The sequence below is a fragment of the Lagenorhynchus albirostris genome, chromosome 15 (assembly GCF_949774975.1).
Source record: "Lagenorhynchus albirostris chromosome 15, mLagAlb1.1, whole genome shotgun sequence".
Classification (NCBI taxonomy): Eukaryota; Metazoa; Chordata; class Mammalia; order Artiodactyla; family Delphinidae; genus Lagenorhynchus; species Lagenorhynchus albirostris.
In genome coordinates, this window is record NC_083109.1 from 24620578 (window position 1) to 24639981 (window position 19404).

The following is a 19404-nucleotide window of genomic DNA, read 5'->3' on the forward strand; positions in this document are numbered from 1 at the left end:
GGAAAAGTAGGAAGGTAGGGAAGATTTTTGTATAGATATAATCTATAGTTCTGAATAAATACTTTTTTTCTTCTTCAATACAGACACTTACCCAGGAGGTAGAGGTTCTGGTCTATCCCACGTTGTTCTTTTTTCAATATGATCTACATAGTAAACTCGTCCATGCTGGTCCACTCTCTGCTCCCAACTTAAACATAAAATTAAAAAGCTGATATGCTACATGTATGAATAGCCTGGTTTTTTAATCCTGTATTTGTCGTCTTCTCTTATATGATGATATGACAGAGCTGAGACAAATAAGCATGTCCGTATATAAAGCAGATACCAAAAGAATTTAGGAATAAAGTCAAGAAATGTTATACTGAGGGTGACACACGGTGGATGAGATTTCTCCTGCAGAAGTATCTGCTCTAGGAGATGTCTTATATTTCTAAAGAGGCTTAAAGCAATGCATTCAGGATACAAAAACTGTCTCAATCTGATCAGGGTATACATAGGACTTGAGTGGAAAAGAAAACTGTAATTATTGTTATAAAATCTGACGAAAGACAGCTATTAACTGAAGGGCAAAGGGCAGTTCTGGTACTAGAAAAACTGAAATCAAAGAATAAGACTTTTTCAGATGTGCTCCTGCACAACAGTACCAAAGAAAAAGGCAATATGAGTATTGAAGTCTCCTTGGTAGGTTTAACCCCAAAGTAAAAAAGACAGGAATAAACCAACAGAGTTTAGAAGAACCAGTCACTTCTAAGAGCACCCACTCTGTTGGAATAAACCAACAAAGTTTCGAAGAACCAATCACTTCTAATCCCTTGCACAAACAATTTTTAATCTGGCTGCCCATGTAGGCTTTCAAAAAGGAAAATGGCCTAACTACCCACATAAGTAATACAGTCTCTTTAAGCAATTAAACTCCTCATCATGAGAGTTTTAAAATTTATCACTTAGTCAATTAATTTCTGTTTAGCATTCTGAGCTCTGGATTAATTTGAATGCCACAAAATATGTGTGTGTGGGGTGTGTGTGTGTGTGTGTGTGTGTGTATAACTATCAGAGTATTATTAATTTAAAAAATAATCAGTAGAGATTTACATGAGATTTGTAATCCCTCTCAGTTTCCTAAATTATTATTACTCTGCTATGACTTTATAATGGTAAAAAAATTAAGTGATTTTCCCCCCCTTCAAAAGAAAAGACAATCTGAATCAGGCGACTATTTTATTACTTGGTCTTGGTGAACTTTCTATGGCTCAGAGTCCTTCAATAAAAAAAATTTTTTTTTCTTTCACTTTGCTCTGGAAATGAGGGAGAAATTTCAAATGTGGCAAAGCTTTTTTGTTCAGTTTGACTCTAGACCTCCCCCAACACACACACATACACACATACAGAGTTATAAGACAGTTTTTTAAAGAATGGAGTTCAGTACTATTTCCCTTATTAATAAGTATATGCAGAAGTCTAAAGAAAACATGTTAACCAAAGGCAATTACTCACCCGGGTGGGAGGGGAGCTTGAGGTACAGGATTTAATGGCCTAGGGCCTGAACCTCCAGATATAGTAAGAGGAATTATTAATCCAGATGTTGCTCCTTCAGATGTATTTGAATTTATATTCGTTGGTGGGAGAGAGCCTGTACTAGAGCCATCACTTTCAGAAGTGGCAGATGGTGAGCCATTGACAGATGCTTTAAGATTTGAGGAAAATAGAAAAACAATTTTCAGAAATCTAAATTCAGGAGAATTTTAACTTAAATAAAAAGGTAGATGATAAATATAAAATTTAAGATATGGACATGCAGATGAAAATTACTTAAGTAAGATAAATAATGGGAAATAGCCAATGGTCCCACTTAATAGGCTTGTTTACAACTTGTAAGGTTCCATTTACTCCATGTCTCATTATTAATTACAAAGCACATACAGATGATTTCTTGATGCCACAGGAAATAACTTTTAGAACAGAAAAGTGTTGGTCCCTGCGTATAAGTTCATTTAGTAATTTTCCAGATCCTTAAAACTGTCTTTCCTATGAATGCCTACAGATCCGAGACTAATTTTTGGCGTTACCTATAATATGGAAGATCTGACTGAATATACTATTTTTAAGAATATCACTGCGGGAATTCCCTGGTGGTCCAATGGTTAGGACTCCATGCTTTCACTGCCAAGAGCCTGGGTTCGGTCCCTGCTTGGGGAACTAAGACCCTGCAAGCCTTGCAGTGTGGCCCAAAAAAAAAAGAAAGAAAGAATATTATTGCTTGAGTACATATTACATCTTAAAAAAATACTTATTGACAAAACAATTCCTGGAGGAAGTAACTAATATTGTGACAAAGTAGTATATGATCTTAAAGACTGGGAATATACTATGAACACAATTATCTACAGAAGAAAAGGGGGAAGATACATATTTAAACACAATGTCATTTAATAAAATGATTTGTGGACAACCAATTTACTTTTCTAATAATATTTGGATTATTTTACATTTCCTGTTCACATACTAACAGAGGGAAGTAAAGAGAGATTAAAAGATTTATTCTGGCTAATCAGGAAAAATAAATATTCCAACTGTAAATGTTTATATTTTTACTATATGAAATGTTTACTTGTGTGATTTTTGCTTTAAAATCTGAATATCATTTAGCATTGTTGGGTTATTTGCTATTTACTGGATTGTCTTTTTAAAGGATATAATGATATAACCTTGACCAGATCCTTGACTCTATGAAATGCTTATGTCCACAGTTACAAACCCTGACAGAAAGCTGCAATCTTATCTATATTGCCTCTACTTTTTCATTCTTTTTTTTTTTTTTTTTTTTTTTTTTTTGCGGTACGCGGGCCTCTCACTGTTGTGGCCTCTCCCGTTGCGGAGCACAGGCTCCGGACGCGCAGGCTCAGCGGCCATGGCTCACGGGTCCAGCCGCTCCGCGGCATGTCGGATCTTCCCGGACCGGGGCACGAACCCGCGTCCCCTGCATCGGCAGGCGGACTCTCAACCACTGTGCCACCAGGGAAGCCCCTGCCTCTACTTTTTATAGTACACATGTGATTTCCCTTTTTTTTAAAATTTTTGCTGCACTGTGCAGCTTACAGGATCTCAGTTCCCTGAATCCAGGCCATGGCAGTGAAAGCCCAGGATCCTAACTACTAGCCCATCAGCGAACTCCCAGCACACGCGAGATTTTCATTCGCAGTGGAGCACCTGCCTCAATAACTTCACACCTGGCAGAAAAACTTGAGGAACAGGCACATCTTGGTTAACTATTGAAAGATCATTCTTGGCCAAAATCTTAAATGTAAAAATTCAGCTAGAAAACCAACCTAAAAGGGTCTCTTGACACTTACCTGAGGATCAATTCCCAAAAAGAATTTTATAATCACAGTACTGAGACCTACATCCCTAGTGTATGGCTAGAATACACACCTGGTCTACGTGGGGTAGGTGGAGGTGGTCGTGAAGGTCTTGGAGGCCTAGAAGGTTTAAAACCGCCATTTGAGAGTGATGGAGAATTGTTCCCATTGACCCTCCTATTTTCACCAGACCCTGCATCCTCAGGATGGTCTGATCCATTTGTGCTCGCTCTGGGTAAGACAGCCAGGAACAGAAGGGAAAAAGAATGCTCTTTGAATTTAACAAAAAAAACAACAGGAAGACCAAAACTTAAAGTTTTAGGAGCTTGAGAAAACCTTCCTAATTTCTGGCCAGCCTTATCAAATACATAAACAGCTCTTATGGTAGTCTTACATATAGCTCCTCAGAGCTATATAGAAATATGTGAGGGGTTACTCAATGGCACAGAAGTACTTAGGGGACCAATCAGAACTATTAGGTGTGCTGGTTCAGATTTCAAATAACTCTTCAGAGGCCCTGTATAAGTAGAAATGGAGTCAAATTCTCAAAATTCCAAATGCCTTAGAAAGGGCACTATTTTATCACAAGCATAGATAACTTAACCATCATTTTCTTGGTTTCCACTGGCTCTTAATATTATTTAGGTATGGGGCAAAGCTGACTGTTCCACAACAGGAGAAAGAAGTACACTTATTTCCCAGGGATAGGTGCTCTCGCCCCATCCCAGCAAATGGTATACAAAATGTTCAAGGTAAGTGATCTAGAAAAGAGGTGCCCACAGACCTTTTTTTAAAGGAACTATCATTTCTTCAAAGCAATGACATCAATTGGAGAGAAAGGGGGAAGAACACTAATAGAAATGTCAGATACAAAGTTACTGTCAGTTAAACACAGGTGATTCCTTTTCCCAGGGGAGTCTAGTCATTGACTAGAAATAGAAAGCAAGGCATGAGTTAGCTAGTTTGGAGATGCCTTGGCTAAAGCTCTGATATCTACTACCTGGTAACTGGAAACCACTACTCAGTATTAATCCATACTCCTGGACCTCACAACAAGCCTGAATAAAATCTGATAGATTCAAGAAACTAAAATAGAGGCAGTACCATTAAATCATTTTCATACTATGTTTTCCAGAAGTCAAAGTGTGGTATTTGGACCAGAAGCAAGCACGATACACAGGAGCTTGTTAGAAATGCACAATCTTGGACTCCACTCCCAACCCACTATATCAGAAATAGTATTTTAACAAGATCTCCAGATGATGTGTGTGAACAGCAGGGCATGACAAATACTGCTTTGCGGGGTTTCTCAAATGTTTATTCTGAATAAATGGAAAAGCTCAGTAACAGGCAGTCAGCACCTGGTTAGTGCTGACCACTTGCAAGAAGACCAAGCAACCCCAGAATATGAACGGAATGCAGCAAGAGTCAGACACTGCTCCCCTTCCCCTAGGTGAAGAGTCATATACCCCCTTTTGAGTCGTAGACCTCTTTGAGACTCTGCGTATTGCCTCTCTATACTATTTTAAGAGGTGATTAATTAGTTTGAAAAAAAGATTCTTGATGCTTTTAAAAAGACAAACAACTGGCAGAATGGACCAAAAATGGGAAATTGAGGTTTCGAGCTCCAACTCTGCTATTGACAAGTTATATGACCAAAGAAAAGTTATTTCATCTCTCTGTACCTCAAAAGTGCTTTTACCTGGATTAAATGATTCCTTAAAACCTTCTCAGCTATAATGTTCAACTAAATTACACTTCCACTACTGGTCACGTTTTAGGGATATGTCAGGGAGGGGGAACATTCAGGGCATGAGATAAATCTGCTACGACAAACAGAAGTACAGCAGAAACTGGATTCCAAAAATGTTATGTTCTGTTGTTGAAGATTAACATTTTGGAGATTTTAACATCCATGCTGCTCACCCTTCTAGTATTTGGCCTCAATTTCTCAACATAATTATCTGACAAGCTGTGTACTATGATTCCTTAAATTTTCTTGATACTTAGTTAGAATCACTCCTCCTCCTAGACCTTAAACACTGAAATTCCTACAACCTTCTATTCCTTCTACTTGCCTCCTACTGTATCTTTTATTCAGTCTCATCATGACTTTAATCCCCTCTCTATCTTCACGGTCCATCAGTTCTCTTCAAGTATCACCTGGGCTCCATCATAGGCTACTTTCCCAAGTACCTTAATTCACTATTGCCCAATACTCGCCACCCCCAAGCAATCTTTTCACTACAACTAGTCCTTCATTTACTTTTCCCACTACTGTTCTCTGGGGTCAACAAGTAACCCTGGAGAATGTTCCAGCTGAGAAATTACATGTGTATTACTAGAGTAAATAAACCAGGTAAAGTACCAAATTAAAGGGGCAGATAGTTCTACAAAAGGTCCTAACAAATCTTATGCTGGGTCTAGTAAGGAAAGTCCTGAGGTTCTCATTTCCAATGACTCACAAGACAAAAATTCTTTTTTTGTGCTGCCTAAGTGACTACTTTTTTCCTGTTTAAAAAAACAAAAACAGGGACTTCCCTGGTGATCCAGCGGCTAAGAATCTGTCTTGCAATGCAGGGGACACTGGTTCGATCCCTGGTAGGGGAACTAAGATTCCCACATGCAGCAGGGTAACTAAGCCCACGTGCCACAACTAGAGAGAAGCCGACGCACTGCAATGAAGAGCCCAGGCGCTGCAACAAAAGATCCTGCACACCGCAACTAAGACCTGATGCAGCCAAAAAATAAATATTAAAAAACAAAAATAAATAAAAACAAAAAACCAACCAAACAAAAACAAATCAAAGCTCAAGTCTCCCAGAAGCTGAAGAATTAGAAATGACAGATGACTATGACAACCTACACCACAGGTTCAATGAGATTAGTGTGGTGGTGTTAAAATTAACAGTAATAAAAAGTTTAACAGTAATTTGCAAGGACAAAGAGCTTTTGCTAGGTCCTATACAGTTACGCAGACCCAAGCAAAAGATAGAAAATGTTAATATTGTGCTTCTCTAGTCTATATCTTTTTTTTTAAGGTGGCAGAATCCTTTAGTGTATTTTCTTTTTTTCTTTTTAACATCTTTATTGGAGTATAATTGCTTTACAATGGTGTGTTAGTTTCTGCTTTAAAACAAAGTGAATCAGTTATACATATACATATATCCCCATCTCTCTTCCCTCTTGCGTCTCCCTCCCACCCTCCCTATCCCATCCCTCTAGGTGGTCAAAAAGCACAGAGCTGATCTCCCTGTGCTATTCGGTTGCTTCCCACTAGCTATCAGTTTTACATTTGGTAGTGTATATATGTACATGCCACTCTCTCACTTTGTTCCAGCTTACCCTTCCCCCTCCCCGTGTCCTCAAGTCCATTCTATAGTGTCTATATCTTTCTATTCTAACAAACTTCACTTTCCTAAAGCCTGATCACTTCAAAAAGACTGAGGCAACATGGACTTCAGTTCACATTATTCAACAACTTCAACTGGGCTGTCCATACTGCCTGAAAATCAATCATTTTCTACATCTCTAATCTACTCCTGGCCACATTCCCATTGCTCATTGAAAACTTTTCCCATCTCCTCAAATACCTAATCCCAATTTGTAGATGACCCTGACTCCACCTCTTCCCTAAAATGATTATTATCAGCTATCCTTCTTTTTTCTCTATTTTAAAATTTCTCTATGCCACTAATATCTTCATCTGTTTGTTTCCCACCTCTGGGGAAAAGAAAATCTATCTTCACTTCTTCGAGGCTAATTTGTCTTGTGGGTCTTTGATTTCAGGACACAAATAATATGCTCTAGGGCTTTTCACCATCATTTAACACCTTTCTTCTCTCTTCCATCATCTTCCTTCTTCTAGATTGTTCCTCTCAGTCACAAGTATAATTAAAACACTTCCTCAATCTTAATTACTCTTCTAGCTATCCTCTCATTCTCCTTTCCTTCACTGTAATTCTTGGTATTTATTCAACTAATGTATTTAGTGCATTTTAATCAAGAGGTTTTCAAAATAAAAATTTCTAGTTATAAAATAAAAATTACCTTCAATCGTACATTCTAGAGATTATTACCATTAAGAGATAATCTCTTGTCCGTCCTTTTGCATTGGCTATGACTGATTATACTATTTATATGATCATACAATGTTTCATATCCTGGGTGAGTTTTTGTTTCTTTATTATTCATTATATACTGAGCATTTCACCCAAATTATCTGAAAACATTTCTAATGACTGTAGAATACTCTATCTTATGGATATACCATAATCTAATCTTTTTTACGGAAGGGAGTGACATTTTCTATTTCCTTCAGGTAGACTGCCAGAATAGAATAGCTGGGGCAAAGCAGGCAAATATTTTAAACTGAAATATTGATTGCTAACTTAAGAAAATAAATATTTTTTTAATTATTCTTTTGGCTGTGTTGGGTCTTCGTTTCTGTGCGAGGGCTTTCTCTAGTGCGGCGAGCAGGGGCCACTCTTCATCGCGGTGCGCGGGCCTCTCACTATCGCGGCCTCTCTTGTTGCGGAGCACAGGCTCCAGACGCACAGGCTCAGTAGCTGTGGCTCACGGGCCCAGTTGCTGCATGGCATGTGGGATCGTCCTAGACCAGGGCTCGAACCCGTGTCCCCTGCATTGGCAGGCAGATTCTCAACCACTGCACCCAAGAAAAAAATATTTTTAAAGGTAATAATTGATCTGTTCTCCACCAGATAGATATGAAAATGCCCATTTCACTATAAAGTATTTATATACTTTTAACATTTTAATATATTATCCCATTGCTCCTTCCTCCCTCCCTCCCTCCCTTCCTCCCTCCCGCCCGCCCTTCCTTTCTGGCTGTGTTGGGTCTTCATTGCTGTGCGCGGGCTTTCTCTAGTTGCGGTGAGCAGGGGCTACTCTTCGCTGCAGTGTGCGGGCTTCTCAATGCAGTGGCTTCTCTTGTTGCAAAGCATGGGCTCTAGGCACGTCGGCTTCAGTAATTGTGGCACACAGGCTCAGTAGTTGTGGCTCGCGGGCTCTAGAGAGCAGGCTCAGTAGTTGTGGCGCACAGGCTTAGATGCTCCGTGGCATGTTGGATCTTCCTGGACCAGGGCTTGATCCCGTGTCCACTGCGTTGGCATGCGGATTCTTAACCACTGCGCCACCAGGGAAGCCCCCATTTATATACTTTTAAATCTTTGTCAATTTGGTAAATAAAAACATGAATGTTCAACAGTATTTCATTTATAGGCCATCTGAGTTTCCTCTTCCATGCACTCACTGTATGTCTGTCTTTTGTACATTTTTCTATTACAAAGGAATAATTTTTCCTCATTATTTGTGAGAGCTTTTTACAATCTGAAGGTACTAATTTCATATTGGTTAAATAGTGATCATTTGCTTTTACATGTTTGAACATACAAGAGTTCTATATTTCTACATAATTAAATGTATTCAGAGATATTTTCTTCTAAAGGTTTTATAATTTCACTTTTAAAAATCAATTTAAAAAACCTAGAATCCACCTTCATTTGGGGACGAGCTGAAGTTCTAACCTGATTTTTCTTTTTCCATACAGCAAGTTTTCCCTGGCTTGATTAGGCTAAGATCTCATTCTCTCCTGCAGTATTTGATAATGTTAAATACACATCTTTTAAAAACATTTTTCTCTTAATTTCTGTGACACTGCTTTTCTAATCCTGTACTCCCCACTTCTAAACCATTCCTTCTTTGGTTTGTCCTCTTCCTCCACTTTACTAAATATAGGTCCCTATGGTTCTGTTCTTATCTTAGTTTTCATTCTCCACAAATTTTTGCCTAGGGTCTCAAATTCCATGATTTCAAAAATCATCTTTTAAAATAATTCCAAATCAGAACTCGAATCTTTGTCTCATTCTCATCCCCTGGTACCAAATTATCAGCTAAATGCAGGAGATATAGAATAACTCTCCAATGCTAAAGCCACTCTTCCTCCTATGTTCTAGTTCTGTGGGTGACTCTGCTACCCTCGCAGGCAATTTGACTTTTCTTCTCTCCTGTGCCTCTTGATGCTCAATGCCTAAGTCCCACTGATTTCACTGGCACGTTTTTTCTCTACTCTTCTACCACCACTGCTCCAGTTCCAACCCTCATTATCTCTCAGTGGATTACTGTAATAAGTTCCCACAGAGGTCTTCCCACCTTCACCACCACCATACAATCCAAACTACATACTGACTGTCAAATAATTTTTCTTATGGTGTTTTGATCATACCAATGCTCTGTTCAAATATTTTAAAAGACATTCCTCTCCAGAGAAAAAGATTCTAGAAGCCTATACTTGCAAACCAAAATCTCCATCTGGCTCCAACCTCTGCAGTACTAAAAATAACATTTATTGAGGGATAAGCACTTACATGGGCACGGGGCAGGGGGGGAAGCATTCCACTTTAGGCAACAGTAAAACACACTCGGGCTCTGAAGGTAAGGCAGTCCCAGGTTCAACAGTGCCACTTACACTATTAACTCAGGCAAGTTTCTTTCCCTTTCTGAGCCTCAGTTTTCTCATAACCTGTAAAAATGATACCTACCTCATAAAAATATTTAAGGATTAACTGAAATAACAGGAAACCTGTTCATCATACTGCCTGACACATAGTAAGAGGCAATAAATACAGAATGATTCTACTTTCAAATTCACCACCTGCCATTTCCCACTTTCAATTACTCTATTTTCAGCCAAATACTGAGGCTAAAGATTTCCAATAAAACCCCTGTGTTCTTCCCCACCTCCATGACTGTTTTTCTTCTTTCCACCTAGACTCCTTCATCCAATTCCCTCAAGACATGCATATCCAAATTATAACTATGCTTAATGGTCTTAGGTCAAATGCCATTTCTTCCATGAAGTTTTTATACATTTTATAGACTGTTTCACATTTTAAAAATCATGTATCATTTTCTAATAAATACAAGTAAAAGCAGTTCAAAAAAGAAACAGGATTCAAACCAGCTCTGAAGTAAAAGAGGATGAGATTAAGATCGAGTGACACTTCTGCCAAGCTGTGCAAGCCTAGATTTTCAAGAAATAGACTTTGTTACATAACTGAAAGATTTCCCATAATAGTTTGTTGAAATCTAAGAAATACCTGTATGTCTCCCGAATAGTGGTTCTCGAAGTGTAGGACCTAGTCTATCAGTATCACCTGGAAAATTGTTAGAAATGCAAATCTTGGGCCCCATCCTAGATGTAACAATTTGGGAGGAGGACACAAGGCTTGGCAATCTGTGACTGGGCAATCTGTTGTTGAACAAGTCTTACAGGTGATTCTAATGTACTCTGAAGCTTGAGAAACATGGTGATACTAAAATAGCACTGGTGGTTAACTTTAGTTCCTTTAATGAGTGATTGTGGAGCTAAAACCTGAGATGAATTTTGAAAACCAATATGGAAACCTGTATACTGTACAGAATTGTCAGTGTGAACTTATCACCACCATTATATGTGACAAGCAATTAGCTAAAAATTAAGTGCTACTATGGCTTTGTTTTCTGCTTCAGTCTTACAAACCCCTGCTTATCTCACCATACATATGTACCTGATCGAAACATGGAGAACCAAGATGCTAATATAATAAGGTCACAATATACAAATCAAAGATTAGCAGTCAAGAAGGCACATCCAAAAGCAAAATGTTGAATGCCAGGCACCAATCATCTTGGTAATTGATAAAAGTGACAGAAGACAACACTGAGAAATATACAACATCCAGACATGCTATGGGGGAAAGGAGACCAACAGGACTATACTGATGATATAGGCAGTGCTTGAATTACAGTAAAAGAACCTAAAGCTGTTTAGTAAGCTTCTTAAATGACTGAGGGGAGGGGGAGGTTTTGCCTTGTTCACATGCCTTGTAGTTATGAAGTCTGCAAACAAAAGCAAGGGATTCACCACCATGATTGTTGTGTAGCAACATTTAAACAGCATTTGACAGTTTACAAAATGTTTTTCAAACCCATCATCTCAGAGGTATGCTCTCTGGAAAAGGCTAATGCAAAGGAATTCATGCTTAACACAAAAAACATGCTCAAAGATTAGTCTGGCAGTCTCATAAACCTAGAAGACATTGTTCCTCAGATTATTTGTGAACAATGATTCACTTGGGAAAATGTAAAGCATTGATTAAATAAATGGCATGAAGCCAGGGCTCTAGCAATGCCTTTGCAAGAAACTTACAGCCGTCTAGAGTAGTTTCATGAAGTATTATAAGAGAGATTTTGCAAAAAAGAAATGAGAGTGGCAAAACAGAACCTTTCAATGCACTATAAAATTCTACCACATTCTCACTTATTAATGCAAAAGTATGGGTTTATTAGGCAAAAGAGAAGTTATTTGACCAAAGAAATCTGAAGTATTAAAACATCTTTATGAGGGAAATTTCATGACTTCAAAAAAACTATGAAACAGAAAAATAAAAAGAAACACAAGAGGCATAAGTTGTCTTCCAGTCTACAGACAGTTATTAATTTTAAAAACCTTTTCTATTGCTTTTTAATCCCAGTGAGAAAAATTATAGCCCAGCTTTCCTAGAAAAGAAAATAGCCCAATGATGACCCTGGGATTCTGAACTTTCCTACCTTTGGAAAAGTGCCAACATATTCACTTTTCTATAAGCTGAAGAAGTATTAGCGTTTGGGTATCTCTGGCCTACTCTAGAGAACTGCAGTCATATAAGCTTAGGGTCTTGAATTTTCCATAAATATTTCCTTTCTTACCTTGAGCCCTGAAATTTTTGATACTCATTTTTATATCAATCTGAATTTAAAAGTTTTGACTAAAATGAAACTTATTCATTCTCCCTTGTTTCTTTCTGCATTCTGTGGTATGTAATAAGTGAACTCTTACCTTGTTTCATCCTTGGGTCTGGAGCCATCATCATTCTGTGAAGCACCTTTAACAATAAAAGTTGTACAGAAAACGAGTTTCAGAAAGTGGTTTGCACCTTTTTCTTAAACATGCTATGTAAACAAAACCTTTCACCAAATCTTTCTAGTAAAGAATATACTGGAACAGAGTTAAAGTCCAACATGATATTTAAAAGGAAAATATGATAAATGTTCTTGTGATTGAGAAGTTTTACCAAAATTTTGTGCAAATGATTATTATGTGTAAGAGATGTTAATTAGTCAGGGTATATTACTCATATGCTGCTTCTGCCTTGTTTGAAATATGTCACGCTTGATTCTAATTCAAATGTATTTTAGTCATCTTTTGGGGAGGAGTCAACTACCTCTCCAAAAAAGTGCTGATTACCAGCAGGACGATGATAAAATAGATTCTGAAAAACAGTATATAGAGAAGTTTAAAAAACTATGAAATGCAAAAAGAACTCAAGTTTAACAGTCTAGGTCCGTTTAGCTAAAGAATAATAGTCCCTAAATACAGTCTCTAGTTTCAAACAGTGAAATCACTATATTACTCCAAAGCATAATTAATGAACTAATTCATTAAAAAGATGCTGAGACACCACTATATTACTACTATATCATACTCAGCAAGGTTGGCAAGTGTCTTATCTAGAAATGTTACATTTAAAAAAAATGGTACAGGTAGATAGATAAAATGTGGTATACCTATGCAATGGAAAATTATTCAATAATAAAAAGGAACAAACTACTGAAATATGCTATGTCACTGATAAACCTGAAAAGACATTATGCTAAGTGAAAGAAGCCTGACACAAAGACTACATATTGTTATGATTCCATTTACATAAAATGTCCAGCAAAGATGAATTTTTAGAGACAGAAAATAGATTAGTGGTTGCTCTAGGCTAGAGGTTAAAATGGGATTTCCTGTGAATAAGCAGGAGGGATCTTACTAGCGAATGAAAATGTTCTAAATCTGATTTACAGTAAATTATTAGATCACTCATTAAATTACTAAAAATCATTAAATTAACACACTTGAAATAGGTAAATTTTATGAAATATAAAATACATGCCAATAAAGCTGTTAAAAATGGTTTTAAAAAACACGGTACAATGAAATACATTTTGGCTGAAAACGGTATGCTTCAATTTTATAAGAATTATTTTTATATGGAATATATTCCCCTAAAATAGCTGATAAATGACATAAATGAAATCAGAAAACCAAAACAAAATATCATAAATTAAATCAGTGTTCCATTATTTTTCAAAAAATAAGAAGATAATTTGAAATAATCCATTTAACTCTACCAATAATTGCTACTTCTAAACTTTATCATTTACTACAGTGAAGCATAGTACATATTTAATGACATGGACTGAGGCCAGACTGCCTGGGTGTGTATTCTAGGTTCAACATGTACTAACTTTGTGACCTTAGAGGAATACTATTGATTTTCCTGTGCCTTTTACCTCGTGTATAAAATGGGAACAATAATGAATGATGCCTACTTTCATAGAACAGTTATGAAAATTAAACGTTTAGAACAGTGCCCAGCACATATAAGCACGCCATAAATATTAACTATTATTGTTTCCTGACATTTACATTTCAAAGTTCGAACAAGGGTTATTTTTGTTCAATCTTTTATTTCACTTCAACAGAGTAAAGCCATAACTATGAAATTTATGACATTATTTAGATCTAATCTTGTGCTTTCAACAAGAGAATAGTTAATATAAATCTATCCAACACTTATACAATGAATGTCCAAGAAGAGGAAAAAGGCTGTACTTAAGTTGGCATTTTATAAACATACTGCTGTTTAAAAGTATTCCCAATCCAAATTTCCTCCAAAAAAATAAAAACCTGATCAGATTTCTAAATACACATTTTATCCAGAGGACACTTTGTTAGAAGATCAACAAAGATCTCTTCTATTCTACTGAAAAGGATCCTCCTGCCACAGAAGAACCAGCTTTTAGATGAAGCAATTTAACACACTATTTCTACTACTTGGGTGCCTAGCAATCTCAAAAGCAAAATGAACAAACAAGTGAACTGATACGAGAGCAAGAGCAGGGTGCAGTAAGCAAATGTGAAAGACAGTTTTACCCTGAGGGCTCTGAGGTGGATCAGAAACAAGGTGAGGGGGCTGAACCAGAGACATCCACATTAGGCTGGGGATCCTGGAAAGGAGCTGAAGTATTCCCAGGTAGGTGACACATCCGGCACTAACAGAAGCAAAAGAAATTTTCTCTGGCCAAAGAATCCCCAACTTATTAGGCCCTTAAGATTCCCCCAGACTAAGATCAAATATAAACTGGCAATCAAAGAGCCATAACATATAAGAAAACAAGCCTCAATGAAGGAGAGTCAAAACATTTATATCCCCAAATATTTCTGATACTGGAATTTTCAAATGGAGAATATAAAAAACCTACTCATCAAAAGAAAACTAACAAGCAAGAAATAAGAAACTATCAAAAACAAGCATCAGCAATTCCACTCCTAGGTATATATCCAAGACATGCACAAAGAAACTTGGACACAAATGTTTATAGCAGCATTATTTATAATTCATTAATAGCCAAAAGGTGGAAATAAGGCAAATGTCCATCAGTGGACAAATGGATAAAAAAAAATTGTGGCATATATACACACAATGAAATATTATCCAGGGAATTCCCTGGCAGACCAATGGTTAGGACTCTGCGCTCTCACTGCTGTGGCCCAGGTTCAATCCCTGGTCGGGGAACTGAGATCCCACAAGAGATGCAGTGTGGCCAAAACAAACAAAGAAACAAAACTAATATGCTAAGCAAAAGAATCCAGACACAAAAGGTCACATACTCTATGATTCCTTTTTTATGATACACTCAGAAAAGGTAAATCCATAGAGACATACCAGTGGTTACCAGGAGATGGAGGGGAGGGGGAATAGGGAGTGATTACTTAACGGATAATGGTTTGGTTTTGGGGGGTGATGAAAAAGTTTTGAAATGAGAGGTAGTGGATACACATCACTGTGAATACACTAAATGGAAATGAATTGCACACTTTATAAGGTTAAGTATCTATTTTGTAAATTTCATCAAAATTAAAAGAATAACAAAAAAGAGGCATATTTGAAGAAACAATAAATGTTGTAAAGCTGAAAATGCACTTGTGTCATATCCTAGGAATCCCACTCCCAAGTATACAGCCTACAAAGACCCTTCAACCTATGTACCAGGAGACATATATAAATACAAAAATGTTCAATGTATCACTTATGTTCATTATGGCAAAAAACTGGAAAGAGTCCAAATATCCTTTGACATAAAAATGGATAAACTGGGGCTTCCCTGGTGGCGCAGTGGTTGAGAGTCCGCCTGCCGATGCAGGGGACACAGGTTCGTGCCCCAGTCCGGGAAGATCCCACATGCTGCGGAGTGGCTAGGCCCGTGAGCCATGGCCATTGAGCCTGCGCGTACGGAGCCTGTGCTCCGCAACGGGAGAGGCCACAACAGTGAGAGGCCTGCGTACCGCAAAAAAAAAAAAAAAAGGATAAACTGTGGTATATTCACCCAATGGATTATTATACAGCCATGAAAATAAGTGAGTTACAGACACAAAATGGATAAATCTTAAAAGGCAACACTGATATTTTCATAGAGCGCAAAAGGACACATGCATATGTGAAAAAAATTTAAAGCAAGGAAATGATAAATTCAAAGTTCAGAACAGTGATTATCTCTAGGAAAAAGACAAGGATTGATATAGGGAGGAGAACACGGGTGGATGCAATGATATTGTTCATATTCTAATTCTTAAGATCACACCTGGGTCCCTGGCAGTGAGTGCACCAAGTCCTATCCACTGGACCACCAGGGAATTCCCAATACTTCCATTTTTAAAGTAGCACTGATAAAGATTAAAAAAAGTAAGTGTGTAAAGGAAGTTTTGCTGGCTTTTTTGTGATGTTAGTTAATATTCTGAGCAAACATTTAAAATAATCAATCAAATATAAGTCAAATTTTAAAAAATACCATTACAGCAAAGTTTCTCTCTATAAAATAATGAGTTGGTACCCAGACCCAGTGGAGGTATAGCAATTTCAAATAATATTTGGTATAGCAAAAAACTTCATCTAGTTTCTTAGAATTTATTTTACTGAAAAGAAACATTATAATCACAAATGAAAATGACTATTTACCCTAAAATCAAAAGAAACCACAAAAACTAGAGTTTAATGAGAAAGACTGGGAAAGAATGAGATAAAACCAAAACAAAATGGAACATACACAATAAGAACCGGAGGTCACATATGCCAACAACTATCCCCAAATTAATTTTAAATACATTTCCAGAGCATCCATGGTAAAGAATAAAGATCTTTACAAGAATATGTTCCTATTTTATTATCATAAATTTAAAAGTAAAATAGACTTTTATTTCTCTTTAGGAAAACTAATGCCTTTGATGATGATACTTTTCAGTGTTTCTTGTTGAATGCCATATTTGGGAAGACAGGTGTTAAACTAACAATCAACCACCACCACCCACCCAAGAAGTCAAAATACATGAATGGGAAGTTCTTGCAGAAATGAACAACTACCTACGCTCAATTTATTAGGTTAATTTAGATCTGAGAGCTACAGTAAGTCTACCTAACTAGCAAATTAAATAAAGTCTTCTTCTTCCCAAAGACTCATAAAAGCAGATTAACTCTGTACTTAAGAAAATGAAAACATCAAGACAAATTATGTAATTACTTCCTAAACAGAAAAATAAGGAAGAGTATCAAAGAAAATGTTACAAATGACACTCTCAGTTGGGATATTAAACTTGTTCCCTGAGTGAAGACAGTGGTAGGGGAGGTAGAACGGGAACATAAAGCTCTCTGGTTTTTAAATAAAGCTTGAAGTGGGAAGAACAAACAAACATAGTGAGTAAAATCTGTTTCACCTGAAAAAGAGTTTACTTATATAACTGCCATTTTTAGAAAATTTATCCACCAAAAAGAATGAAAATTTTATCTACCAAAAAAATGAAAATTTAACTATCAAAAGAGATAATGCTATCTATCTTATTAGAAAAATCTTCGCAGTATATCTAAATATATAACAAGCTATTATTTGGTGACTTTTAATACCAAAATTCAAACAGATCTTTTTATAAGCATTATTTTTAAATTAACCAAAAATATTAAAGTCTAAAATCCCATGAGTTCTTCCACAAAAACTTTTTTGTGTTTTAATTAATTTTTTATTGGAGTATAGTTGATTTAAAATGTTGTATTAGTTTTTGCTGTACAGCAAAGCCACAAAAACTTGACTGAACACACAGAGGGGAAAAAAACACTAAAACTCTGTAACGTTAGAAAAATATTAGAATACAAAAGAAACCAACCAAACAATGCTCAGATGACAGAAATTCAATTTTAGCGCTAAACTCTAATTTTCATTTCTGGCTTATAGTTAATGGAATCAATCAAAAAACAATACAAGTGAAGTTCCCACCACAGATGCTTGTGGACTTAATTGGGTTTTCTTTGCTTACTTATAACAACTCATGATTTCATTTAAAGTTCCTAAGTTTTTAACTGTGAAATGGAAAGTATATTGAAAAGAAAAGGAAACCAACAAATATTTGTGTTTCAATCTTGACTCTGCATCGCACTTGTTGGTGTGATACGGGACATACTATTTAAACTCTCAGAGCCTCACTTTCTTTTATATGCAGAATGTCTTACAAAATTGTGATGGTTAAATGAATATATATGTAAACACACCAACACAGTGCCTGGCACATGGTAAACATTAAACAAATGGCAGCTACTGTATGTGGCAACTCTAGCCCTAAAATCCACTGTGACTTCCCAGTTAAAACCTCTCTTTACTTCAAAGAATGAGATTAAATTCTGTCAATTATTTTCCTACTTGAGTCAAAAACTGGTTACATAGAAATGTCCACTTCTGTAGGAAACAAACAGTAAAGTCATAAGTATAATATGCAGTTTAGAGTCTACTCTGAAATATGAAGGCTGACATGCTTTACTTTTGTTAATTATTAAATATTCTGCATTAGTAGCAGTTTCAATTTGTAGGAAAAAAAACTTAGGAAGCTATAAATACTGAGGTTTTAGAGCCGTTTAACAATGTAACTTAACTTTTATTACCTTCAGGAATTCCAATTTATAGAAAAATGTAACTATTACAGAGTTCCTGTGAATAACAGTCAATTACAATGAACATGTCAACTCTGAAGCAGTATAATGAATTCAGAAGTTTCTTTCCACCCTCATTAACCCCAAAGAACCAAACTGGAAGACACACCAGGACTATCTTAAAGGTTCTGCTATTAAAAAGGGTCATGAGTTAGAAAGGAAGTAGGAAGTCTTCCAAAGTAGGAACAGAAGTACAGCAGCACCTGACAACTGCAAAATGTTTCATAAGGCAGTTTCTAAGTAAACAAAAAGATCTTTGTCAGACTAATCAAGGAGACCATTAATACGTGCTTTGTCTTGGGGCCTCTACAATCTGTGTTTCAAGTGAAAATACACTTATTAGCACATTAATAAGGGTTGGAAATATCTAAAGGGAATCCACTGAGAAGTGGTTTTAATTAAGCATGCTAGCTGTGCAGGCACTAACTCAGGTGCTAGCCAACTTCTTTTAATTACAGCTCATATTTATTTCCTTTAACAAACACGAGTAAATCATAAACTGTAAAATATATCAGCATACATATAAAGAATTGGTTCTGTCATTATTATAACTCAAAGACATCTCAATAAATGTAGCCTACAAAAATGGAAGAGGAATGGCAAATGGATTCCAGCTTGTTACTGGCTTGTCTGGTACAGTACTAAGAAGGATTTCAAGTCAAATTTAAACTCAATCAGACACTGCTACAGAGAGTAAACTATGTCTGCCATTAGCACTGGAGAAGGTGTAGCATCAAATGTGCCATACTAACTGCCACTGTTGGCCTACAGAACGGACACTTTATAAATCAATTCATCGCTCATAGGGCCAACTGTGATATGGCTTTTACTTGGCTAGCTTTTCAACTTATAGAAAAATGTTTTCCTCATAGAAACAATGCACTAAAAGTTTAAAATGAAAAATGTCTCTTTCTAAAAAGGAAATAAAATAA

General features: G+C 36.5%; 1 protein-coding gene across 3 annotated transcripts in view; it reads right to left on the reverse strand.

Annotated features, from left to right (window-relative positions):
• The window catches only part of ITCH (itchy E3 ubiquitin protein ligase), a 120485-nt gene that overhangs the window by 43414 nt on the left and 57667 nt on the right, over positions 1 to 19404 (reverse strand). For all 3 annotated transcript variants that reach the window (XM_060123056.1, XM_060123057.1, XM_060123058.1), the window contains 4 exons: positions 12235 to 12280; positions 3430 to 3587; positions 1495 to 1684; positions 92 to 187 (listed from right to left, as the gene is read on the reverse strand). In XM_060123056.1, coding sequence (XP_059979039.1) covers positions 92 to 187; positions 1495 to 1684; positions 3430 to 3587; positions 12235 to 12280 — 490 coding nt within the window. The remainder of the gene's footprint in view (positions 1 to 91; positions 188 to 1494; positions 1685 to 3429; positions 3588 to 12234; positions 12281 to 19404) is intronic.